Below are 26,208 nucleotides of genomic sequence, written 5' to 3'. Positions count from 1 at the left end.
ACCTTAAAATCAGGTGCGGTGAGGTGCATTGTGTCATTCAGTTATTCGTTAAAAGTTTTCATTGATGGGTGATCCGTTAATGGCTGAATTAAGACAACACGATTTTCCTTGATAATTCTACCCCAACCAAAATGTACTTAAACTGTAATCGCAATTGATCTTTTAGTGTTTAATGTTCAGTCCTTCCGTCACGGTTAGGTAAACTTCATAAACTATAACACTAAAATAGGTAGAATGCAGTTTACACTTAATTATAAAGAAAGGAAAAATCCGCCATCTGGTGGACAAAAGCGAAGTGACGATCCAGAAGCGAAATTGCTGAGGAACATTTCATATTTTGAACGTCATATGGTCGCTAGGTGTCGCTCTGTACCGCTCTAAATGTTTAGCGAAAAAGTTCTTAACCTTAAGTACTCTGTCTACTTAAAAGGAAAGTTGGATTTCTTCTAAAGCACCATGAATATATTTAGTATACATAATCGAAATATATATGCAGATTTACATAATTATAATTCAATTAAAAATATTATTCAGTAGGAAAAAAATATATACCGCATTCATATTCAAGAATGAAATCACTTAAACATAGGCATACACGGAAATGATCCTGACAGACGCCAATCCAGTGGCTATAGCCGGCTGCTGCCCTCACCTGTTTGCCAGGTAGGTGTTCAGTGCGCCGGCAGATCGTGCCGCGGCTGATCCCCCGGGCTGACGTCAGGAGCAATGGCGGAGCCGCAGGCATCTCCGAGCGACTCTCAAGGTGAGTAACAGCTAAAGAAAAGTGGCTACAGGCATTTTATTTTACCCAAGACTGCCGCAATACCTCGATCGGGCCAAGAAAACCGGGGCACGAATCGAGTTTGTCCGACATATCATACAGGAAATCGTTTTAAAACCAACCAGCCACAAAATAGGGATTAACTATCAGATATCAGACACGGAACCTGCACATTACAGACATTATATCGTAAATTGAAAACAATATTTGTAACAATTGCAGCATAGGTGAGCTGTAAAGTAGACCTGTTATTAGCCGATGTTAATTGAAGCGATCGCCTTATTTTATTTACTAAACTCTACAGGTGGACGTTGTTTTTCTCTTCATGGCTGTGTTGGACCTTGGATTAATTCTTTGTTTTTGGAGGACAAAGTCGCAATCGCTGACACGAAATAAACTTAACTAAATAACTGTATAGGGATAATTTTAGTGGAGAGGTAAAATTGGCTCCTTTCGGATGTCTGTTGCGTCGATCTACAAGGCAGCGCAGAGTTGGATTAACATATCAGCTTTATTTCTGATGTTTGACATATTTCACTTTCTAGGATGAAATTTTGCGGCAGGTGCAGAGGATGTGATGCTGTTGTTTCACTTCATGGATTTACTTGCATGTTGGGGGTTATTTCCATCTCCTAGCACGGTTATTCCTCAGGGTCGTTACAAATTGTGGTCGATTCGGTCTTGTTTATAGACAGCGTGATAAAAGGCTAAAGAGTTATTAAGCCGAGCACAAACCTGAACCTTTCCAATAGCACATTTAATGCATTTATGCTGGTCACATGTTTATTCGAGTTGGCGGCCCTGTCACACAGACATAATGAGCATCGCTTAATTTTTAAATGCGAAGTATCGCCTATGTGACATCTGCATATATTTCGCGAGCTAATTTTAGTATTTCAAGCAATGTATTTATACCGTAACGTTACAAACGGTGTTGCAAGCCTCCATCTGGCACCAGAGTTGTGTGAAACGCATATACCACCCATGTATAGCTGATTGCTTCAGTTTCTTCCAAAGTTCCAAATAAATTGCAGATGAATGTTTCGTTCTGTGGCCCTTTATGTGGCCGCACATGCGTGATTCATGCTTCACAATCTGCGCCTTATAATCTCTGAGATAGTACTGTGACCCCTTCGCTTTTGTATAGGATCCCGCTCAGAGGACTAATGCTACCACTATGGTTCAATTCATGTTATTCACATCCTCCGATATTCCAGCCGTCCAGGATTTTCCAGTACCACCCTTGATTTTGGTTATCTGTCCTGGAAAAAAAGAATCTCATTCAGTTTCCCTATCGAAGAGACCTAAACAAACCTGTGCAGTATTTTTGGTCATTGACTAGGTGTCCAGGATTTTAGGGGACTGAGGTGGAACAGACATTTTAGGCCTTAGTGAGGTCCGTCTATCTATCTTTGTCTATCAGGGGCTCTGCTCCCTGGTCCTTGTCCTGTCATCATGAGACAGGATTTCAGTATTAGGGCCCCATTTTATCAGTTCATCTTAGTCTAATGCCGACGTCATCATCATCATCTTCACATCAAGGGTTGTACCATCATGATAAGCAATCCTCAGCTAGATTACGGGACTCGAATCTTCACATGAGGGTCTTGAAAAATACTAATACCATGTCTTCAAATATCTGATCGGAAGTAGAATGAATCCAATGAGTGTGTGCATTTTTAAACTCGTGCCATACACTGGAAACTAAGTAGCGTTCAGCAGCCTGGGACAAGCGTGCTCAGGGGCTGCAATGGGGTTTAGTTACTCTACAACAAATGTCACGTTTAACAGTAGGTCCCCAGATTCTCCTCTAGCACACAGTAAATGTTAGGAGCTTACTTATGAATTATTATCAGTTAAGATGTGCTAATCATGGAAGGCAATCACTTTCATGATGTTTTTAATAATCATTATGAATGGTCAGTTAATATGAGCAATGTTGACGTTACTTCTGAGCCTTCTGAGAGTCAGGTTAACCTTTTTGATTAAATATTACTTCCTAATATTAAACAGTCACAGACTGAACCGAGTGAGAGTGAGGGGGTGTTATTTGAATCAGCTGGTCATTAGTGCAAATAAGGTTCAGAATCAAGTTTTATTTAGCTTTTGCTTTCTGTCTGTGGTTCTGCGTATTTGACTCTGGTGGACGTGTTTGAAAATCAGTCTGGCCTTGTGGGACTCTCGGGGGTGCACCTCATCTCCCATGTGACTGGCCTCATGAGCATTTCTCCAATAGCATTTCCATGTGCATTATGGGTCCTATCTAACGTAGATGCTGATGACCGCTGCCTCATTCAGCCACAGGATGCACCCACTGAGATTTTTTCCGCAGCGTGGAGTCAGTAGTACTCACAGAACATGCACTTTAACCTGTGTTGTACTTCAGTCCTGTGGTGTGTAGTGGGCGTGACATGGGCGGTACTGTATATCCTAAGGAGCCAATGAGAGCACAGCACTGGCCCATCTTTCTGGACCACTTCCTGCTTTCCAGCCGGCAGCGATGGTGACACTGTCGAGCATTCCAGCACGGTCACACTGGGCCGGGCGAGCCGCTGGCGTGTCACCCACGGCATCCCGCCGTCGTCCCGGCAACCGTTTGCGAGAACGGATAAGCTTCTCGTTCCTTTTGTTTCCGTGCTGAATATTTCAGATCCTTGCGGCTGGCTGCCAGCACTGGCCTGGGGGTTGGGGGGGGGGGGGGGGGGGGGAGGAGGGAACTGCAGTGGTCAGGCGTGTGGATTGAGTGAGTAAGAGAGAGAGAGAGAGAGAGAGAGAGAGAGAGAGAAATAGTGTGTGTGTGTGTGTGTGTGTAAGAGAGGGAGAAAGAGAGAGAGATAGTGTGTGTGTGTGTGAGAGAGAGAGAGAGAGAGAGAGAGAGAGGAATAGAAGCGAGGAGAAACAGCACGTCAACAGCATCCCCGCTATCCATCCCGTTCTGGATCTGAGCTGAGTTTGAGCTCTGGTCCCAAGAGGATCAGAACTTAGGGACTCTGGGATCTACTGAATCAGGATTTTAGGGCTTTGCTTCCTACTGGATCAGGTCTTTTGGGTTTCAGACCCTACAGGATCAGGACCTAGGAGCTCTGGCTGCCTGTTGGGTCAGGACCCCGGGGCTTTGTTTCGGATCGTGTGGTTGGATGAGGGCCGCGAAACAGCCCCCCCGTGGGTGTCACCTGGAGAGGCGCACATGAGCGTGAGAACCACACGGTAGAGGATCGGGGCTTTATGCAGAGCCGGGGGGGCATGCCAAGCCCCGCACGGTCAGCCCGGCTGCGGCGGGGGGGCAGCGGGGCAGCTATCTCGGCACTCTTCACCATCAGCGAGGAGGATGAGCAGCAAAAGAGCAGCACCCCCCAGAGGCTGCCAGGTAGGGGGGGGGGGTTAGTGGTGGTCATATGTCCAGCTAGAGCATAGAGATAATGTCACTCCGCAGTGTTCCATTATGTAAATGAGTACAGCGTGAGTGCGGATGATGAACGGGGCAGAACTGCCATTCTGCGGTGCTCTTGTGTGTCAGGCTTGTGTGTGAGTATGACAGGGTGTTTACAGATTGGGATGTTTACACGGTGAACCTTTACACTGCGCGCTGTTCCCGTGGAGAAACTTTATCACAAACAGACAAAGCGTTTAGTACTTTTTACCCCATAACCACTGTCATGCGCCTCCCTGCTTCACCTGCCCCTTCCCCAGTGCTGAAGATGCTGTGTTAAGGCTGGGTAATGAGGTGCTTCATGCGGCACTGTTCTGTCACACCCTGGCCGATCCGTGTCCTTTCGGATCCTGTGTTTCTGTGCGTCCTCAGCATTTATTTTCAGGTGTAGGACGGGCAGGGAGACTGTCGATCGCTGTTTCCTAAGCAATGCGGTTTCTCTTCATTCAGAAATGAGCTTTCGATGGCTAACCCCCGCACAAGTGTGGTCTGTTTACATGTAACCCTGTATTTGATACTTCTAAAGCCTCCTGCTATTAAGTATTAATGTTTCCGGTGCATGAGTAAAGCTGGGAAGGAGAGAAAGTCCACTAGAGATCTGGAGGCTGCTCGCACAAACGGTGCTGTGGGCTCCGGGCGTAGGGTCTCTGGCCTCCCCTGCTTGACAGGATGAGAGGTAATCACATTTATTTCGGACTTAATATGGTGGATTGTAAACTTTCCCTAATTAACTCAGTGTCACAGCTTCCTCTGGCAGCAGGTGCCATTCTAGGATTTCTTTTTGAGGTGGGGCCGGCCATTTTAGCCAATGATATGTGTGAATCAGTGAGTGACGGGAAGTGACCACTATGGGAGCCAATCAGCTCTCAGTGGGGGCCAGTGGCCCTGCTCCTGTATAAGCACCATCAGGGCAGCTAAATCAGGGATCTCCCCATGAATGGAACATGGCCCCTTCTGAGCTCGGTCATCCCCTCTTCTTCAGCTGGGGCTGTAAAGCGGGACATCTCTCCATTCGAATGTCTGTACGTTCGCTGTCCTGATTCTCTACCTTATTGTGTCTAAGTCTGGGTGCACTTTTCATTGCTGAGTTTCAGTCAGGTACAGTTTCACAGGAATCCCTTGAATATGGGCTGACTTACCGAGTGAATCTGTCTTCTTCTCTGGATTGTTGGCGAACGGCGTCATGATTAAAGAGCTGTAATTTATCTGGTGCATATTTATGGCTGGTATTGGCGTGTCGTGTTACAGAACTGAGTGCAGATTGGGGGGGGGGGTGTTTGGTTTCTGCTTTGCACTGACCTGCTCGCGGGAGGCCTTGCTGTCATACAGCCCAGCTGTCCTGCACTCTCAGGGTCACCTTCACCGCTATCTATACACGGCCTGTCAATTTGATTCCCAAAAGTTCTATCCAGAGGTGACTCTAGGATTTTTTTTTAGGTGGGATCATAATTTATACAAACAGGCCAACCTTATCCTTAACCAATGATATGCTTCGAATAGGTGAGTGACAGGAGAGGGGTGCCCTGGGGAACAATTAGTTTCCAGCTGGGGCCCCTGCCCCTGAATTACACCCCTTGTATTTTGGATTAGGACCTGTTCTGTCCTGTGTCCTTTGCTGTGGATGTTGCAGGCTGTCTCTGGGTTGTGGAAAGCAGATCGATTGGCTGCCCTGGAGGTTGCCACTGGGAACATGGGCGTATGGAGTAGCTGTCGCACCAGTTAGACCGGTCGACATGGGCGTGGCGTCTCTGCGTCAGCACCAGACGGGAAGCGCGGTGGGGCGGCAGGGCGGGGCGCGGTATGTAAACACGCCAGTGGGCCGATGGCCTCATTTGCATGCTTGTGGCCTGCCTAAGTCATGGTAGCATGTGACCACAGAGTCTGAGCAGAGTACAGTGTGTGTGTTGGGGGGGGGGGGTGCTATTTCCAGTGCCTGAACAGGCTATCTTGGTGAATTCTTTTGGGGTTTTGAGCCCATGGCTCCAGGGAGAAGAAGCAGAAGCCTGCAGACTCCAAGCAGCAGGTCCCACCTGCGCATCTGGGTCTGCTAGTGATGTGGGCCGTCTGAGCAAACGCAGCACTTTCTGGGCCCATTTCTGGGACCGGAATGCGGTGTGTGGAGTCGGACACTCCCGCCTGCCACTCACACCTGCCACTCACACCCCACGTACACGCAGCCCTGCTCTCCATATTCATCTCGCATTCATTGTAATGGTAATACTCTAGGGTTGGGTTAACTGCAAAGGCTTTCAGGGTTTCCCACTCTGGCTCATAAGGGCTGAAGTGCTTTGGTCACCACTGGAGAAAGTGTAGGCTGTTGTTAATGAGCCCCGTGTGAAGGGTACGGGCTGAGGGACACTGATGTCATCGCCTGCTGCCTGAGCTGCTTTGCACTGCAGTGAGGTTTAGTAACCATCTGTTATACAAGCTTCCATAAAAAGGCATTTGGGTCTAAGGAAACCCATACAATATAGAGAATCTAAAATATTCTGTTCATGATTTTCATGGATGGGGAACCATAATGCAGCCTCGTCCTGAAGAGCGTCTGGTACGGAGGGCTGTAAGTGGCATGCTGTTTGCAGATGATGTCATACTTTTAGTCTTACCCGAGACGGACCTCCAACACACACGTGAGAGATTTGATGCTGCAGGTTAAGTGGTGGGGATGCAATTTAGCACCTTCAAATCCCGAGTCGTGGGGCTCTCTCAGAAAAGAAGGAATTTCTCCTTTCTAGTGAGAGAGAGAGAGAGAGTCTGCCCTTCTTGAAGGAGTTTAGGTACTTCGGGATCTTGTTTGTGAGTCAAGAAATGTTTTCACACATGTCTGAAAAAATTGGCCCTGGCCAATGACACATGTGACACGCAATCAGAGATTGTCGGTATCAGATGCCTTCATACCTACTAGAAATGCTCCAGTTGGTTTAGATGGGGGGTGTTTGGGTGAGCATGCAGAAGGCAGGACATGATGCAAAAAGTACGCTGTGGAAATTGCAGTTTTTTGTTTACAGCACATCGAAAATGGCAGTCAAGGCTATCAACTTATCCTCGTTGATGATTGTTCTTGCTCTGAAATCAATTCCACATTTTCATGCCAGTAGCATGATAGAAATCTTATCAACATGCCCACTAGCTAGAGGTGAATTCTCCAGACAGTTTCACGCTCCGTTCACTCATAGTGATCAGTAGGAAATTACCAGGATTTTGCACTAGGGAGCTAGCAGGGTAAAGTCCGTTTGATGTCTACTATGACTGATTCGGATGTTTGTGTTTACGCATACAACGCAGGTAACGTCGAGAAAAGTTCATGGTGGCTGAGTGTGTCTCAAAGGCCCTGCGGTAAGAGGGGACCTGAGATTGACAGGTGGATCGGTTTGATTTAAGCAGTTTTCCTGGCCCCGGCAGGTTGGCGGTGGTGAGTCGAAAGATGACACTTGTGTGCCGATCCTGTCCCTGTCCTCACCTTAGTACATGAGCTGTGGGTTAATGACCAAAAGAACAAGGTTATGAGTACAAGTGGCTCAAATGGGGTTTTACTGCTGGGTTGCTGGGCTCACGGTACTTGGCGGGGTAGAGAGTTCAGAGAAACAGAGGTCACCAGCCGTGGTGGTTTGGGCGCCTGGAAAGTCCTTGACTGTTTTGCGCTGCACCTCAAAGTAAATTCCTCGTTCGCAGAAGTATTTGCCCATAATTAAATGATTCCGAATTCCGAATCTTATACAAGTGCCACACAGTTGCCTGCCAAGGAAGATGTTCTCGATGACATTCTCCTGGCCAGTGGCCCTTGGGCAGATCCAGGATGTTCTGGAGGGACTGTGAGAGTACAGCTTTACGTTTGAGTAGAGTGTTGGTCGGATAAAAAAAATGTGGACTTTCGAACAGCAATAGTGATGGATACGCTTTAAGCTTCTTGGTAAAGCTGCTTCAGGACAGCCTGGTCAGAGGCTGGTCGTCCCTGGATTTTGCTTCTCTTCTGTGTCAGTATCTGGCTCTGGCAAAGTCCGCCGTGGCATCAGACGTGGGTCCAAAGGCTCATTATGACAAACAGTGAGAGTGTTTGTGGGCTGCACTTTCCATGTGAACTTCCCCTGCGTCCTCAATACGTCCCCTTGTTGCCTGCAGGCATTTCCCACCCCCCATGTGTCTCTGTGTTTTTGAAAGAGGTTAGTTTATGCCATGCCGACCTGGGCCTGGAGCTCCAGAGCATCAGCCTTTCATTGCTGTTCAAGCAGATGATTCTCAGAGTTTAAGGCTTTTGTCAGTCGGCCTCAATAGCCTGTCCTCTTTTGGGCGATAACTTCTGAATTGTGCTCCAGTACTGACGCCGGAATCCATGTAGCTTGTGCTGGCCTGAAGTAGTAATGCTGCTGCAGCCTGTGCTTTGCCCGTGGCCTGTAAATTTAACCTGCATTGCGATCAGAAGCTTTGGTGCGCTTGAAAGCATGCTGCGATTGGGCATTTGGAGGTATCGCAACATGTGGCTGTCCATGGATGTGAGATCATCAAAATGTCCTTGGTATGTAATTGTGTGCATGTGCACCCTGGAAGTCTGGTTGCACTCTTCTCTGCTCTATGATGGTCTAGTATCCTATCCATTTTATACTGCTTTTCATACCTTATAACTTATGCGTATTCCATCCAGATTATACTTTGTTCTTCTTAGCCAATACATTTTGGTGTCACATCCTTGGTTAACATGCTGTTAGCTGCGACGCTACTCGCTCTTACCTGAGACTGGGATTCAGTTTTATCACTGGGTGCGGTGATGTATTCCTATTTAATTGTTATCCGTGAGGAGTATCAAACTACAGTTCCCAAAAGGCGTGTATTGTTTGCCAGTTAAGCTAAAGTTAAGATAATTCTCCGCTGAGAGAACTCTCCACATTTGTCTGAATTTTTTTTTTTAAAATTTAAATGAGTTTAATGTCCTTGTGTGGAATGAGGCCAGTTTGCGCTATTTTTCTGTACAGTAGATTCATTAGCCATGTCATCTTGCAAAGTGACTCTTTTGTAACTGTATACAGATTTATTTTTAATAATATATTTCAGGTTAAAAGAAATTCTCAGCGTGGGCAAGGGTAAAACAGCAGTAAACGTTTTTCTTTTTATTCTTTCGAAAGCAAGTCATATTTAGTAAATCTCTGTACCCGATTTTTATGCTATAAATGTCCTGGAAAACCTATTGTAATGCTGTAATTGTCAGGAGCTCCCTCTAGCAGATAAAAAAGCGTGTGCGTGCTTGTGTGTGTGACTGTGTGTGATAGTAAAACCAGTAAAATCACTCTGCCGACTCCCACATAAACGCCACGCACATTGTACCTTTGAACTGGCAACCTTTTGGTAAAAGGCACGGTATCAACACGCCATCCTGAACCTAAAACCTGCCATCCTGAACCTAAAACCTGCCATCCTGAACCTAAAACCTGCCATCCTGAACCTAAAACCTGCCACCCTGAACCTAAAACCTGCCACCCTGAACCTAAAACCTGCCATCCTGAACCTTATCTGTATCTCAGTGGACAGTTAAAAGATGGATATTTTTATGTATTACTCAAAATCTCTCCACCACGTTCCCAGATTTCATAGACATGTCTTTGGGTGCCCATGTTTACCCAGAATCCCTTTAGATTTTCCTTTCACACTTAAGGCGCATGGTCACCTTGGAGAGGGAGTCCTTTACATACATGATAAAGACTGGATCTAAACAGATCAGACTGCTTTGTCTTCACACTGGTAACCGTGGCAAATAATGCTATGTTATAGTGCATGTTATAGTCTGCTATCCAAATAGAGAAGCAGTGAGTGGATAACATCGGGAGGCAGAAGAATGAATTGTGTTTGTTCTCCATGAGCCAAATACAGGCTGAGTATTTTTAGTGAGGTTTCTACCACGATTGCATCATCAGCCTTTTCCCAGGGTCTCCTTCGCAAACCAGCTCGGTGATCTGCTCTAAGTAGGACATGTGACTGCTCCTACTCTTGCAGACTACCTGAAGAACCAAAAGCTTGCTATTTAAAGAAATGAACCATAATGAACCTTTAAATGCATAATATAGGGAGTGGAATGATCACACACAGAACTGCAATGTCCACTAAAAAGGTCTTTGTATGTATATTTTACAGAAGCTTGATAAATCAAGTTATTAGTGCAACTTGTAGACTATTGAGATTAATGTCTGCTATCATAGCAGCAACCAGGATGCACTGAACCCTTGTGGACAGTCCACATGCATTGCTTATGTGCATTTTTGTGTTTGGTTAAGTGTACAGTTCATGATTAAGGTGGCATTTCCCCAGGCTAGATGTAGGTTGTAAATTGGTGAAGCTTGGGATTATGAGGTCAGCACAGAGTTCAGTTCATTTAACAAACAGTGCAGCCTTGTCCGATGTGACCTTGCCTCATTGTGGAAGTTGTTTTATGGGAGAATGTCTGTGACTGAAATGAGGGGGATTTTGTAGGTCACCTGCAGAAGCTGAGGCATCAATCCATCCATCCATGCATGCATCTATGCATCCATCTAGCCATCCATGCATCCATACATCCATTCCTCTGAACCCTGACCAGGATAAATGGTTGGAAGATGGATGGATGGATGGATGGATGGATCAAGGCAGAAGCCTTGAAAGGAAGTGAGGTGAAAGGACTCTAGCATTTCAGAGACTGAGTTGCAGAGGGTGACATGAGGTCACTTTGGTAGAGGCACCCTTCAACAACCTGTCTTTTATCTCAATAATTCTCTGCCACTATTGGTTCAGCGGTATGGTGGCCCTGGATGGTGGGGCTCACGCTGGGGCACAATCTTTCAGCCACGCCTCCGCAAGCCTCAGCTGTTGGACACTGGGAGCCCTGTGCTACTCACTGAGTCCAGCGAGAGAGTTTCAGCCTCCCTGAGCCGCCGAGATGTGGGGCTGTAGGGTGCCGCAGAGCTGGTGATTCAGATCCCTGTGCATTCTGGGAAGGATGAGCAAAGCAGAGGAGGACCAGGCCTCACCGGTTTGTACTGTACAGGTTGGCGAGGGTTTCATTTTCTGTGAGTTGACAATGTGTAATGATCAAAGCACTTGATGAGGATTGAGGCTGTTCCTACATGCATTTTTTTTGGCATTTCTGAACAGCAGCTGGCAGATTCTGAGCGCTGCATTCTGGCCCAAATGCCTTGCCTGGCTTCCTCCTGTGAGATACGTTCTTGTACTCTAGTCCTGCATTGTCCGATTCACCCCCAGTTGGGCCGCAGACACACTTTCTAGCGCTGCTCCCAGACCACGGCCCCATGCCGTGAGATCTGTGCTATGACCTGCTTGCAGGCCACCTGCTGTGCAGGGGTATGGGGAATGTGAGGCGCCTGTGATATCATGGGGGAAACGGAGGATGTTCCCGTAAAATCGGCCTTAACCACCGTAATCGGGAAGGGCAGCCTGCCGGACCGGGCCTCGCACGAGCGCCCAGCCAGGCCCAGCTCTGCCCTTTCCGCCCAGCTCTGCACAGCAGGCTGCCTTCTGGGCGGGCATCTCCTCATGTCCTCATGGCATCTCCTAGCATGATCTAATCTCTTAAAAAATTCATTTGAGTGTGTTTGTGCAGTTTTTTGGGGATCAGGCTGTCCGTTCTGGCCCACATGAGGGAATCTTACACAAGCTGTTTTGGAGGATTTGTCCACAGAATGCATTAGAGTGTGCGGGACAACTTGAGAAGGTTCCTAGAGCAGTTTTTTCCAGCTCAGTCCTCAGGGGCCCACAGACAGTCCACAATTTTGCTCCCTACCAGCTCCCAATGTAGACTGTATCCTTACCTTGGTCTCCAGGAGGGAGCAAAAATACTGGTTGAGAGGTTGAGAAACACTGCACTAGACATCTGCAAAGGTCTTAATTTTATTGGAAGCCAGTTCAGACAGGTTCAGACAGGTTTTATTTTTAAAAGAAAGTATGATCGCATATTGTGTTTTCAAATGAGAAGCTAGCATGGCCCCTTCAATGGGTTGAAGCCCCATCCTGGGTTGTTCCCTGTTCCTTGCTCGGATAGGCTCCGGATCACACTTGACCCTGAATAGGATAAGAAAAAGGATGGATGGAAGCTACCATGGTTTGCTACTTTAGTATCATTTAACAGAAAAGCCCTCAAATATACTTGTAACAACAGGAATAAATGCTGATTGAGGCTTAGTGGCTGGTCTCGTAGGAGGGGGGAGGGGCTTGTACACCAATGATAGCATCAGTTTCCACCACTAGGTTTCTTGCTTCTGTAACTTGTCATGCCAAATCCATTGTTCCTGCTCTTTACAGAAGGTCTGGGGTCCATCCCAGCGAGGCAGGGGTACACCCTGGGCGCAATTTTATTGCCGAGCATACAGGAAACTGCTAGAAAAGAGATCTTATATGAACTATTTAAAAACATAAGAACATTAAACATAAGAAAATTCTAGTTTCCAGATTACATGTTTTGTTGCTGAACGTGTGCTCCAGGATGTAAAGGGCGCTGGGTGGCTGTGGGGTCTACAGGGTCGTCAGAGCCATGGCCTGTACTGAGAGCGCGAGACAGCAGCCCTGAAGCAGCGCATTAGTACAGACGCCTGTCTGCTCTGCCTATCGCCCTTCGAGGGCAGCATTGAGGTCCTGCTTCACAGCTGGGTGCTTCAGCTTCACTTTACACCGGGCTGCTGCCGCTTGAACTAACATTAGCGGTGTAGCGATCCTCCAAATTCATTTCAGACAATTCAGTTCAGCCATTGATTCTTGAGTCTGTTAGTACCTCGGATTTTGCTGTACTTTCTTTTTATTGGGGGGGAGCATAAGAAAAACTGGGAAAACCTTTAATTATCATCAACAATTTGGAACAATAAACAGAATAACAGTCAAGAACTTCTTAGATTAACTTAACTTAAAATATGGTAAAAAAAAAAAAAAAATACTGTACTTTACTGGATAACCAAAATGTGCCGACACTGCTGCCTGTTTACCATCCAAAGTCCTTCGTAGATTTTTACACTGGTGTTTCAAATCGTGCCGCTCAGCGAGCAGCTTCTCTGGCAGGCCATGTTTTTTCTAGCTGTTTGCGTTTGGGTGCGTTTGTGCAGTTGAATAGGAGGTCAGTATGCTGTGTCAACACTGGGGTTTGCCAGCAAAGCTGAGAAGGGGCCTTTGTGATCCTCCTTTATGGGCTCCAAAGTCTCTGTGTGTGTTGACATTGCCTGTGTAGCCTGCCTGCTAGTTTACTTAGCCTGCATGTGGCGCTGAGTGCTGGAAGCTTCTCAGCATGACGCCTGTGCTGTGCGCTGTGCTGCATGCTGGGCTGGGCTGTGCGCTGTGCTGCATGCTGGGCTGGGCTGTGCGCTGAGATGTCCCGTTACGGATGCCGTGTGACCTCTAGGTGCTCCATTACAGGTGCAGTGATGCTGTGCAGTTAGCTGGGATATGGGAAATTCGGCTTTCCCGCGCTGTGTGACCTCAGCCCTGATCTCTGAAGGATGGTGAATGGAGCACAGAGATGCCCATTGTTGTGGGGCAGAGAGCCGCCATTGTCCCTGCTTCCCGGCAGAGATGCATACCAATGGTTCCAGCCTGCTTGTTTAGTTAGAACTTTGGGTTTGGCACCAATTATTTAGTGTTTCCTAAAGCTGGTACCTTGATTTACTGCAGGTGGCAAAATCAGCCTTTTGTATTTTTTGTTATCACCTCGAAATGGCACTATGTCTCCCAGCAGAGTGCTTATGCTGTTCTGTGCCTTTCTGAAGTCATCTGTAGTATGTGCTGTACCCTGCTTGACATGCTAAATAGGGTATTTGTGTAAGGGGTTTCAAAGTGCTTTTCCTACTGAGAGACTTTACAGTAATAAGTGGACAATAAACAACTGAATTTCATAAAATACTAATTTAAATTTATAGATACAGACTGAAAATAAATTAAAGACAGAAAATATGTTTTTCTCTATTTATATATCGAAAAATTTTTTTGGAATATCGTGCTTCTGAAAGTGAAAAATCATGCGAATTAGCAAGACTGGCGGGAAATATTCTAGATGCTGGTTATGCAGACTGATGCCAAGTTTGTGACACTGAAGTTTTAAGCTGAGGAAACCACAGAAGATGTTCAAAAAATGTTGTAGAAAGGTTCTCTGTAGCAAAGGGGACCCTTTTGTGCTTGAAAAGGCAGATGAAACTCAGTATTTTCTGTATTTCAGCTCCCCGGATCTTTCCCTATAAAGGCCTCATTAAGTTGCACTTATGCTTGTGTTTAACTTTAAGTTCTCATTTTGTGGCTGCTGTGGATATATAAGGTGATAATCCCACAGGCCCATTCTGGTACCGAAATTTAGTTATCAGCTCATATTCTGGATGTACGATCTGTAGTACAACTGCTGTCTGATACCAATACGCATGTGTGTCCCTGCCGTCAGGGATGGATTACGGACCGGGCCAGCGGGGCCGCTGCCCAGGGGCCCTTGGGGTGCAGGGGGCCCGTGGGGCCCCTAGCCCAAAACAATTTGCAGCGCTTATCAACAATGTATTTTCGTTTGTCTATTTTAGAGGGCCTACATTCTTTGATCCTCTGCCTACAAGGGCCCCTGACCCTATAGGGAGGGTGTTTGGCTGCCAAGGGCCCTTGAATTGTGGTGGTTGTGGTGCTGGTGGTGGTGGGGGGGGCCCTCGCGAACGTTTTGCCCAGGGGCCCACACAACCCATAATCCGTCCCTGCCTGCCGTAGCTGCGTTTCCTTGGCGACTGGCCTCGCCGGCGTGGGGGGCGGAGCCACAGTACAGGATCATGTGAAATACAGACAGTGTGGCACTCCTGTGGTACCTGGGGAGAGGTACGGCTCATTCTGATTGGACCGGTACCGGCTATGAAGGGGACGGCCTGGTAGTGGGGCCGGGACTCTGTAGGGCACTGTGACACACAGCACCTAAACCCAGAAATACTGCACTTATTTCATCAAGTCAACTTTATTAGGGCTGGGCGATATGCAGGGGCGTCAGAAGTATTTTGAATGTCGGGGGGGACACTGGCATAAAACTAATATTTTGTGTTAAATGTGGGGGGGGTCTAAACGAATAATTATGAAATGTGAGGGGGACACGCCCCCCTCGGATTTAATGGGGGCGACGCCCATGGCGATATGAGACAAACACCATATCATCGTATTTTTATCCAGAACAGCGATACATGAGATATATCTCGGTATTTATTATGAAGTGGAGTAAAGCTTTAGTTATAAGCCGCATGTGAGAAAACAGAGTGGTCAAAATGAACTACAAACATGGGGCTTCATTTCCCCATTGCAAATATACAGCTATTCAGTATAGACATTTTCTTTATTCCAAACAGTCCAAGACAAAAATAAATTGAGTGTCTGTGTCGCATGGGTCAAATAAAGCAGCTACAACTCCCCTATGTCCACCGATAGGATCTTTGTCTCATTGTACGACTTTCTTCTTAAAAGAAAAGTTTAGGAACAAGAAAACTATCTAAGTCAAACAGCTGTAAAAAGCATAAAAATTGAAAGCTTAATAACTGGAAAGATACTTATTGTAAAATATTAGCCTTCATCAAAATAAAACAAGTATTACAAATGTAGTTTGAGCAGTGTTTTTTAAAACAAAATGAACCAAGTAATGATGACTCCACCTTTCCCCTCTATCAGCTTCCCCGTGAGATGCTTCTATACGAATGGTTTGATTTTAGCTGTGAATTTTGGGATTCTGTGCAACGTCACAACCGCTGCAATTTACAGCCAGGAAGGGATACTATATGTCTCTATTAAAAATTCCTAATACTGTAGAAGCCTAATTTTATCACAAAAGAAAAATATATAGATATAAACAGTATTGACTACATTAATGAAAATATGTCAATATAGCTGGAAAATTCGATATACCATCCAGCCCTAGGCATTAGTGTGAGTTTTTTTGTTTTTAAGCTTTCAAGGAGAGCCTAAGGTTCCTAAATGAAGGTGTGATAGGAGGCAAGGCTTTGGTGGTCTTACGCTAATACAGTATACCGCAGTATTTCGCTTTGGGGGAAAAAAGCACCAAAATAGTAGGTCTGGACGGTATGACGGCATGCAAAATAGATACTTTCAAAGCCTAACCGACTTTGATGATCAAGCATTAAATAGCCATGTGAGTGTTACAGAGCATGTGATCACGGCCGTCTGATTTAACTGGGACAGACTTGCTAGGTTTTCTGGGACAGGTACCTCATCAAGCACATCCAGGTCAACTCGGACCCGGGGCTGGATCCCGTGTGAGACACAGAGGTACAGGGCCGGGTCCGATGAGGATATGACTCGCCGTATTTATAGATGTACCCACAGTTTACAACAGGAATAGGATGGCTGTGTGGGTTTTACCTTGCTGTGCAGGAAGTGACATGTGAAGTGGATGAAAGGCAGCAGTGAGGCCCTGGTGGGTGGGCAGGTCGCTGGTGACCGGCGTAGAGTGACAGCACTGCACTTATCCTCTGTCAGCGTCAGCAGTAACCCCAAACCACTGCTCGCGCTGTCACTGGAACACTGTCCCAAGGTCTTTAAACTCTAATTTCTAAGATGTTTATTTTTAATGCACTGTTTGGTTGCCCGCAGTTTGATTTCGTGGGGTCCCCGAAATTGCTGAACGTCATGGTCAGCCTGAACACTGGTACTGTGAGTGCTGTGCAGAGTGGAGGCAGAAACTCTGTGTTCTTCCCAGTTGATTCTGGGGTTTGTCAGTGTGTTCTTGCTCCTACTCTTCAATGCTTGCACGGGGCAGGGTTGTGGGGTCTAGCGGCTGTGGGGCGTCTGTCAGTGAAGAAAAATTCATCGATCTTGACTTTGCCAAAAAATAGTGCTCGTGGAGTAAGTGGGGACTCTAATTAGGGCTTTTGAGAGAGGAGTCTGACTGTCTGGGTTTGCAATTGTCCTGGATAAAAACCAAGCTCCAGGCCTTTGACCTCTTGGGCACAGCCGTCAGTGGTATTTTTGTCTGCAGAGATAACGTCGACCGTGTTGAGAAGTTCACCTACCTCAGCAGCAACATTCATGTCTCTGGTGACTTTTCCTATAAAGTCAGCAGATGGTCTGGGAGAGCATGGGGTGTCATGAGGTCTCTGGAAAGGGGTGTGTGGCGTTCCCGATATCTTTGCAAGAGGACAAAGGTCCAAGTCTTTAGAGTCCTGGTGCTCCCTGTCTTGCTGTATGGCTGTGAGACATGGACGCTATCCAGTGAGCTGAGACGAAGACTGGACTCCTTCGGTACTGCGCCTCTTCAGAGAATTCTCAGGTACCACAGGTGTGATTTTTATGTTGAACGATTGGTTGCTCAGGGAGTCTTGAATGAGGCACCTGCATTGTGTGGGAGCATCAGTTATGGCTCCACGGCCATGTGGAGTGATTCTCTGAAGGTGATCCAGCTCACAGGATCCTCATTGCTGAGAACCTGAGCAGCTGGACCAGGCCAAGGAGACGCCCACCCGGCTGCAGCAGACAGGCGGCCGTTTCTAGAGGTTGGGACTGGATCACATGTCGGCCTGAGAGGATCTCCGCCCGAGATCCTGAGGTGTTTTCCATCGTGTGATGGGTGCGGTGATGTGCTGTACCAGTGCACACTCCCCAACCTGACCTGTCTTGCAATAATGTGACTTCTGCTTGGAATTAACTATTCCGTAACTAATTACATTTCAGTAATGCCCTTGCTGTTTGAAAACACAAATGGATTTGCTATTAAATGTGAGCACAGGCTCAGAATCTAAAATGTATATTGCGTTGCTAATTTTGATGTTATAACAAATGTCCAGCTTAGAGTAATGCTGGGTGATGGAATTTGTAACTAAGGTCAGGTTTTATATAAAGCTAGTAGTGGAGCCCTCTTTTGATTCTGAGTCTTTGTGTCCCATGTGTATGTCCTTTTCATTTCCCTGTTTTCTGGCTTGTAGGGTGGTCTTGTTTGCTCTGATGCTTGGTTTATAGACCATAAGACCTGCAACTCCCACGTGAGCTTTACGTCTAGCAGTCAGGCCAGATCAGTTTTCCTGAATTTCGTCATCGACTGGGCACATCTATTCTGCAGAGAATTTAGCTTCACTTCTGGGCAGTGCTTCTACCTCCGAACCTCCCTATCTGCATGTGGTGCAGTCCGTGTTACTAATGGCCAATCAGGGCATCGCGGGGGCGGATCTATGTACCATGTGACCGGTGTAGGGTAGAATTTCCTTGTTACCATTATATAGACATTTTCACAAGACAGAATTCAAATACACCTTTTTTTAAAAAAAATTTAACTATATATTTTTTATTATTATGTGCTGGCCCTTAGTCAGATCATTCATAGTCTTAGCCTTAATGTTTTCTTCTATACAGATGATATTCAATTACAGAAGCTAGCAATCCCCCATTGAATAACCTTATATCGTGCCTCTATCACTTGAAGCTTTGGGTGTATGATAACTTTCTCAAGCCAAATACGGGTAAAACTGAAGTTTTGGTGGTAGCTCCTAAATCCTCATTATGCAAAACATCTATCTGCACTGATGGCGTGTGCAGTACGGCTGCTCCTGTTGCTCCTGCTCTCGGGTATTGCTTGATCCATCACTGAACTTCGGAACTTCGATCAGCTTATCAAGTTCCTCACCAAAACTGCATTTCACCACTTCTGTAACATCGCTCCACCGCAGTCACTTCTCATCCAACAACGATGCAAAAACTCTGGCTCATTCTTTGTTCATGTCCTGCATTGACTACTGCGGTTCCCTTCTCATGTGGCTTCTTGCCACGTCTTTCCAAAAGCCTCAGTTCATTCTCAGCTCTGCTTGCTGGAGTCCTCACCCATAACAGGCGTCCTGCTCACATCTCCCCATTTCCATTACAGCTACACTCATTGCCAGTTCTGTCACATAGGAAATTAAAAATCTTGCTAATCACCTTCAGAGCACTACATGGCCTTTACCCCCCCCTTACCGCCGTCATCTCCTGGCCTCTTACTTACTCCCCCCCCCTCTCTCTGGTCATCCAGTTCTAATCCACTCCTTGTCCCTCACACCATGCTTCTCACTATGAGTGGCAGCTCATTCAGTGCCATTGCCCCCAACCTCCTGAATTCTCTTCCTCAGTCTCTCTGTCTCCTCTTCATTTTCTACTTTCAAATCTGACTTAAGGACACTCTTGTCTAACGGACATTTCTTCTCTTCCACAATTGCTTTGATATTTATTTTTTTTCTTCTTTTAAAGCAACCTTGGATTTATGAAAGGTGCTATATCATCCATCCATCCATCCATTTTCCAAACCACTTATCCTACTGGGTCGCGGGGGGTCCGGAGCCTATCCCGGAAGCAATGGGCATGAGGCAGGAAACAACCCAGGATGGGGGGCCAGCCCATCACAGGGCACACTCGCACACCAGTCACTCACACACAAACACTCTGGGTCCCAGAGGTGTGAGGTAACAGTGCACTGCACCACTATACTGCCCCCTGATCCTACTTTATGGTACAGCTAAAGCCCTACAGCACAGGGCAGTTACGTAAAAGAGCTCCATGATGCAGAAGGGATTGCTGAGTCACAAGTCAGACTGAGAAGTGATATGTTTGTCAAGCGCTACCCGATCCAGGAGGGCGTCACTAACAGTTTGCCAGCTGCCTGCTTGCTAGCTTTTGTCCATTATTAATGTGAGCTCAGTTATGATGTGGTTCTTGTTTACGGTCTGTGATTTACAGGTCGGCTAGCTGCTACCTGTGGAAGGGTGTGTTCTCCTTGTTATGACCGTGAACCGACTCCCACAGGCTTGTTCCGGATCTTATTTCTCGTTCCCTCAAGCAGCAGAAGTCTAAGTGGGTGCAGTTTGCCTGGATTTATGGAGAAGGTGTCACAAAGTCAATCCTGAGCTTGTTCTTAGACTCTGACTCCGGGCCAAATGTTTTGAGTGGAGCACAGAGGTGTGGCACGCTCACTAGCATCAGGGGAGGGGCAGCTGAACTCCATCCCTCTGACAGTCGCCTTGCAGAATACCTCAGGAAAGCCTTCTGAGGTTAATTTTCCCCATTATCAAAGCAGGCAATCCCCAAGATCTCGCCCTTGCCCCACCGGTGCTGCCACATTCTGGCGGTTGCTCACACGTTATTGGCAGGAGGCACGTTTAATGGGTTCTCACATGGAGGTTTTGGCAGTGAGCTTTCTCAGCCATCGTCTGCCAAACGCTATCAGTCTGCACCAGGGTGGATTCATGAAACGTCCCAGTAATCTGGCTCTGAGAGTCGGTCGCCATCGAGTCCTGTAAATATGTTTGGCTATGCAGGTTCAGAATGTGGGGTCAGCCTCTTCGATAGTCTTTGCTGCTGTTCTGTTCGATAACCACTTGATTAAATAAACTTATTTGCTGCTTAGCCTTCAATAGCCATGCACAAAAAAAAATGATTAAGCATTTGTCCCTCTGCTGTGTCTTGTAGGCACAGAAGCTCACCTCAAATCCGGGGAGAAGGCCTCCGGTCGACCTACTTCTGCTGGAGTGGGACAGAACGTCAGCAGCAGCGCTGGGAGCAGAACAGGTTGGGTTGGCCCTGGTCTCGGTTTGCATAGATCACATTTGGGGACCAAAATGTCCCAAAAGTGCGGTAAAATCTGAAACTTCCTTACTTCTAGGGACACTTCTTCAGGTCCCAATTTGGATGTCAATTTTATAAAAATCTGTGAATGCAATCAAAAAAGTGCCAAAAGTCTATTTTGGTTGGTTACTTATGCTTAAGGTTAGGGCTGGGTAGGGGTTAAGGGTGTCGTGATTGGGATTAGGGTTTTTCCCATAGAAATGAATGGACAGTCCCCATTTAGATAGACTGATGTGTGTGTGTGTGTGTGTGTTCAGCTCTCTGCATATATGCTGACTGGGAGCTCTGTCCCTCTTAGCAGAGCCCTTGTCATTGAAGACTGACGAGCGTCTTCGGCTGGCCCGGGAGCGGAGAGAAGAACATGAGAAGCAGTTTGGTATGAGCATCGCCCTGCTCTGTCTGTCACATGACTGTGGATCCAAAGCCTGATTGGAGTTTGCAGTAAACTGACAAAACCTGTGCACTTAGAGGAGATTGTCTGTGTGCTTCCAAAGCAGCTCTTCTGGCTGTAATCTGACCTAAGACTGGCTTCATGATTAAAGTGTGATGCCGTTGGCTTAAGGCCTTGCGGGCGATGGCGGTGTCTTATTGGGTCTTTGCCTCTCCCTTCACTGCAGTGCAGGCATGCCATTGGTCCTGCATCCTTCCCTTCACTGTAGTGCAGGCATGCTACTGGTCCTGGGTCATGCCCTTCACAGCAATGCAGGCATGCTATTGGTCCTGTACCCTTCCCTTCACTGCAGTGCAGTTGTTGATGGTTCAGGAGCTTTCCTGCCTCTGCACAGAAGTGTTTTATGCAGTGTGAGGTTAATAAACTTTTTTTTACTAGCTAAATGTGAAACTGTCATTGCAGCAATTGATGAAAAAGAGTAGTGTCTGATGGCCAGGTTAAGGCTGGTAATTCAAGTTGTAAAAGCAGAACGGCCAGCAGAGTGAGAGTGAAATGTCTCTGTTGGAGCTTCTTGCCTAGACTGATCGAAAGAGCTGCAATGCCAGTAGTTTCTATATTAACTGGGGGATGTGAATCCCAGCAGAGGTGGGGCAGTGTAGATAGGCTGAGCCAGCAACCCTGAGCTGCGCAGCTGGACTTTGGCCATAGTGCTGTTGTGTGACTTGTGTGTCTGATATCAGTCAAAGTTGAGCTGTTATGTAAGCTATTGTACCCATACCCAGCAAATGTTTTACAACCCGGCAGGGGGATAACCACTTAATGTGGGAGTAGATTTTAAGAGGGGGGTTCAAGTGTGTGGAATCCGGGACTGCTCAGAATTAGGTGTCCGAGTACTCTTTATAGGCCTGTGTACATTAGTGTGATATGCAGTAGGATGTAATTGGAAAGTGTCACAGTAAAGCAGATTAAAGGCACTGCGTGAAACTGCGGCCAATAAGGGGCGCTGTGGGGAGGCTTTAGCGGAGGCTGTGGGCGGCGCCGCAGTGCTGTCGGTGGTTCTGTAGCGTGTGCAGTGATGCATGCCACCCGTGCTCAGCCCTGCGGGAGACGGCCTGGCTGCAGCGGGAGGAGCGTGCCCGGCAATACTACGAGAGGCAGCTGGAGGAAAGGCGTAAACGGCTGGAGGACCAGAGGGCTCGAGAGGAGCAGCGCAGGGCCGCTGTGGAGGAGAAGCGAAAGCAGAAGCTGGAGGAAGAGAAGGTGAGGGGTGGTCTCCACGTGGCAGAGCACCCCCTAGTGGAGTATGAGTTCCTGGGGAAAGGCAGCTCATTTGAACTTTTTGTTCTGATGACTGAGCTCTCTCTACCGACACATAACCGCCTGGGTGATTAATCAGAGTCACATGACACAAAATCGCTCCCTGATAGGACGTCTGCTTGATCTCCCAAACACAGCAGGACGTGACCAGAGTTACGGGCGTCTGGGGTGTTGGGGTGACCCTGGGGAATTCTCCCTGATTGATGAGTGGTGAAAAACCAATTAAGTTTTTAATGAGTAGGAGTTGTGCTGTTATGACATCCGCCCGTTTTCCATGCTAGTCATTTAGATGCCATTCATTTTCCCTTTTTAGGCTGATGCTAATGTAAGTGGCGCCTAACGTGGTGTCTGGCCTAATGGCAGAGTGAACATAAATGGCGGCAGGCATCTTCCGCAGATCTTCATGTTGATGTCAGCATTTTTAGCGGAGTTGCATGCTGCCGGCCTATCGGGAGGCAGGGTAGAGGCATTGATGTCGCTGTATCTGCTGACGGTCAAACTTCTGGGACGTGGGGGTGTTTCAGGCTCGGCACGAGGCGGTGATACGCCGGACCCTTGAGCGCAGCCAGAAGACCAAGCCGAAGCCGAACCGCTGGTCCTGGGGCGGGACCCACCACGGCACCACTGGCCACACCAGTGGTAACAGCTGCCCACCTCTTTATACATGAGCCGTTTCATCTTTCTCTCGTTTTCTGTTTTATCTGTCTGTCTCTTTCTTTGACTCTGTTTCTGACTCTTTCTCTTTGTGTCTCTGTCTCTCTCTGTCTCTGACTCTCTTCCTGTCTCAGCCTCCAAGAAGTCTATGCCCTGCCGCTCCTACATGCTTCAGTTTCCCATTCTCTCTTTTACTTCACACACACCTAAGCAGCCAGACCTAGTGTCTGATATCAGAGGTACCCCTCCCCGTCCAGTTCGTGACGATGCTAAGGTTGTGACCTTGTGTGCTTTCTTACCCGCGATGCCGCAGCCCGTAAGAGGCAGTCAGAACAGCAGAAGGTTTTCCTCTCATTTCCATCCCCAATCCTCCCCAGTTCCTCTCTCTCTGCTTGTATTCCTTACATTTTGGCGTGGTGTGCTATCGACGCATTCATTCATTTGTTCTTTTTTTTTGCCTTTGTTTCTGGGAGTTTCTCACCATTTCGCTCCGCCTTCCCCTCTCTTTGTGTTTCCCCTGTCCAGGCCTTTTTGAGTCTGCTATCCTATTTCCTCTCGATCTAGAGGGCCTAGAACGTCACTTCCCAGGTGCTTTCGCTTCTGTCCGCGGACATGGTGGTATTGGATCAGAACTTGAATACCGAGTCATAGCAGTTGCAGGCTGCTCTGCAGGCCCATGCTATCAGTAGTGAAGTGCAGAGTCGCGATGCTGCCGTGTAGTGCTAACATTAGCGTACAGCGACGCAAGTGTATCAGCCCTATGGCTGCGTGGCCGTCATTAGCATTAGCGTAGCCGTCATTAGCATTAGCGTAGCCATCGTTAGCGTAGCCAACAGAGTCATTGCATAGACTGGTTGTATGGGCCATAAACCTGTAATAGAGTAGTTCGCTGGTAGGCTTCTAAGGGCGGGCTGGCCAGGGGGCTTGATACTCTATGGAAAGTTCAGGAATAGGTATTAGGTTACAGCACACTTCCGTAAACTGACACCTGCCAACGGAAGATTTTTGTAAGGCATCATTTATCTCGAGTGACATGACTGACACTTTTGGGAATGTTCCAGTATAATTTGCCTCTAGCTGCTAATAATTCAATGAGAAATCAGTTTCAAATCGTCCATTCCCAATGGCAGGAGATCTGATTTCTGTGTATTGTAAGGTCAGTCATACATGTTGGGTGGAAGAGTTACGTGAGGCCATGGACAGTGCCCCCTGCCTGCATCCCTTAGAAGCACGGCTAGCTGTGTAGTCTGAGTTTGTGCCTGTGCCCCGTCCATCCCCACCATGCATTCTAATCTCTGTTTGTTGTAGATGTGGACAGGAGGTCGGTTTCCACAGTCAACCTCTCCAAGCGGCCAGAGCCAGTGATTACCAAGCGATTGTCATCATCTTCAGCCACGCTTATAAACACTCCAGACAGAGGTATGCTGCTCCCCACCTGCCCATTTCACCGCCTCCACCCTCTGGGCCCAAAAGAACCAGGCAGAGGTTCGCATACTAGAGCCCTGCGTGGGACAGTTTTTTTAATTCCGCTCCCACTGAATTTCTGACCATTACTGCCCACTCCCGTTCTGTGTCTCTGTCACTCCCGCTCGCTCTCGTTCTGTCTCTGTCACTCCCGCTCGCTCCCGTTATCTGTCTGTCACTCCCGCTCGCTCCCGTTATCTGTCTCTGTCACTCCCGCTCGCTCCCGTTATCTGTCTCTGTCACTCCCGCTCGCTCCCGTTATCTGTCTCTGTCACTCCCGCTCGCTCCCGTTATCTGTCTCTGTCACTCCCGCTCGCTCCCGTTATCTGTCTCTGTCACTCCCGCTCGCTCCCGTTATCTGTCTCTGTCACTCCCGCTCGCTCCCGTTATCTGTCTCTGTCACTCCCGCTCGCTCCCGTTATCTGTCTCTGTCACTCCCGCTCGCTCCCGTTATCTGTCTCTGTCACTCCCGCTCGCTCCCGTTATCTGTCTCTGTCACTCCCGCTCGCTCCCGTTATCTGTCTCTGTCGCTCCCACTGAATTTCTGACCATTACTGCCCACTCCCGTTCTGCATCTCTGTCACTCCCGCTCACTCCCGTTCTGCGTCTCTGTCACTCCCGCTCGCTCCCGTTATCTGTCTCTGTCACTCCCGCTCGCTCCCGTTATCTGTCTGTCGCTCCCGCTCGCTCCCGTTCTCTGTCTCTGTCGCTCCCACTGAATTTCTGACCATTACTGCCCACTCCCGTTCTGTGTCTCTGTCACTCCCGCTCGCTCCCGTTCTGCGTCTCTGTCACTCCCGCTCGCTCCCGTTATCTGTCTCTGTCGCTCCTGTTCGCTCCCGCTAAATTTCTGACCATTACCGCTCGCTCCCGTTATCTGTCTCTGTCACTCCCGCTCGCTCCCGTTCTGCGTCTCTGTCACTCCCGCTCGCTCCCGTTCTGCGTCTCTGTCACTCCCGCTCGCTCCCGTTATCTGTCTCTGTCGCTCCTGTTCGCTCCCGCTAAATTTCTGACCATTACCGCTCGCTCCCGTTATCTGTCTCTGTCACTCCCGCTCGCTCCCGTTCTCTGTCTCTGTCACTCCCGCTCGCTCCCGTTCTCTGTCTCTGTCACTCCCGCTCGCTCCCGTTCTCTGTCTCTGTCACTCCCGCTCGCTCCCGTTCTCGTTCTCTGTCACTCCCGCTCGCCCCCGTTCTCTGTCTCTGTCACTCCCGCTCGCTCCCGTTCTCTGTCTCTGTCACTCCCGCTCGCTCCCGTTCTCTGTCTCTGTCACTCCCGCTCGCTCCTGCAATATTTCTGTCCAATCCCGCCCGCACCCGCAGATCCATTAACGGATATACTGTATGACGAAATAAGTTTATACGCATTACATGTTTTATTCCAATAGAACAAGAACTAAATAAATAAAACAAATTCAACAAAAATCTCTCAACTTTGAATCACAAATAAACGTAAACTGAGCCCAAAAACTAATCAGATGTGCAAATATCTGCACAGTTATTTAAAAACAAACAATAACCAAATCTATACAACAGATGTTTAAATATCACATTATTATAAACAAACAAGAGCAGCTTAAAAACAGAAGAGAACCATGAACCTTATTTCAAA

General features: G+C 47.6%; 1 protein-coding gene across 20 annotated transcripts in view; it reads left to right on the top strand.

Annotated features, from left to right (window-relative positions):
* The first annotated feature begins 606 nt into the window (after window positions 1–606).
* The window catches only part of map7b (microtubule-associated protein 7b), a 37,427-nt gene continuing 11,825 nt past the window's right edge, over window positions 607–26,208 (top strand). For 6 of the 20 annotated variants that reach the window (XM_048985712.1, XM_048985711.1, XM_048985706.1 and 3 more), the window contains exons 1-8: window positions 3,642–4,148; window positions 20,616–20,714; window positions 21,070–21,147; window positions 22,259–22,422; window positions 23,004–23,118; window positions 23,268–23,372; window positions 23,659–23,721; window positions 24,442–24,552. In XM_048985712.1, coding sequence (XP_048841669.1) covers window positions 4,007–4,148; window positions 20,616–20,714; window positions 21,070–21,147; window positions 22,259–22,422; window positions 23,004–23,118; window positions 23,268–23,372; window positions 23,659–23,721; window positions 24,442–24,552 — 877 coding nt within the window. In that variant the 5' untranslated portion in view covers window positions 3,642–4,006. Of the gene's footprint in view, window positions 764–3,640; window positions 4,149–20,615; window positions 20,715–21,069; window positions 21,148–22,258; window positions 22,423–23,003; window positions 23,119–23,267; window positions 23,373–23,658; window positions 23,722–24,441; window positions 24,553–26,208 lie in introns of those variants that run through there. The other 14 variants (XM_048985700.1, XM_048985697.1, XM_048985698.1 and 11 more) reach the window with 9 other exon arrangements.

This window comes from Brienomyrus brachyistius, chromosome 19 (assembly GCF_023856365.1).
Source record: "Brienomyrus brachyistius isolate T26 chromosome 19, BBRACH_0.4, whole genome shotgun sequence".
Taxonomy (NCBI): domain Eukaryota; kingdom Metazoa; phylum Chordata; class Actinopteri; order Osteoglossiformes; family Mormyridae; genus Brienomyrus; species Brienomyrus brachyistius.
The sequence above is the reverse complement of the archived record's forward strand: the minus strand, read 5'-3'. Positions and strand labels throughout refer to the sequence as shown.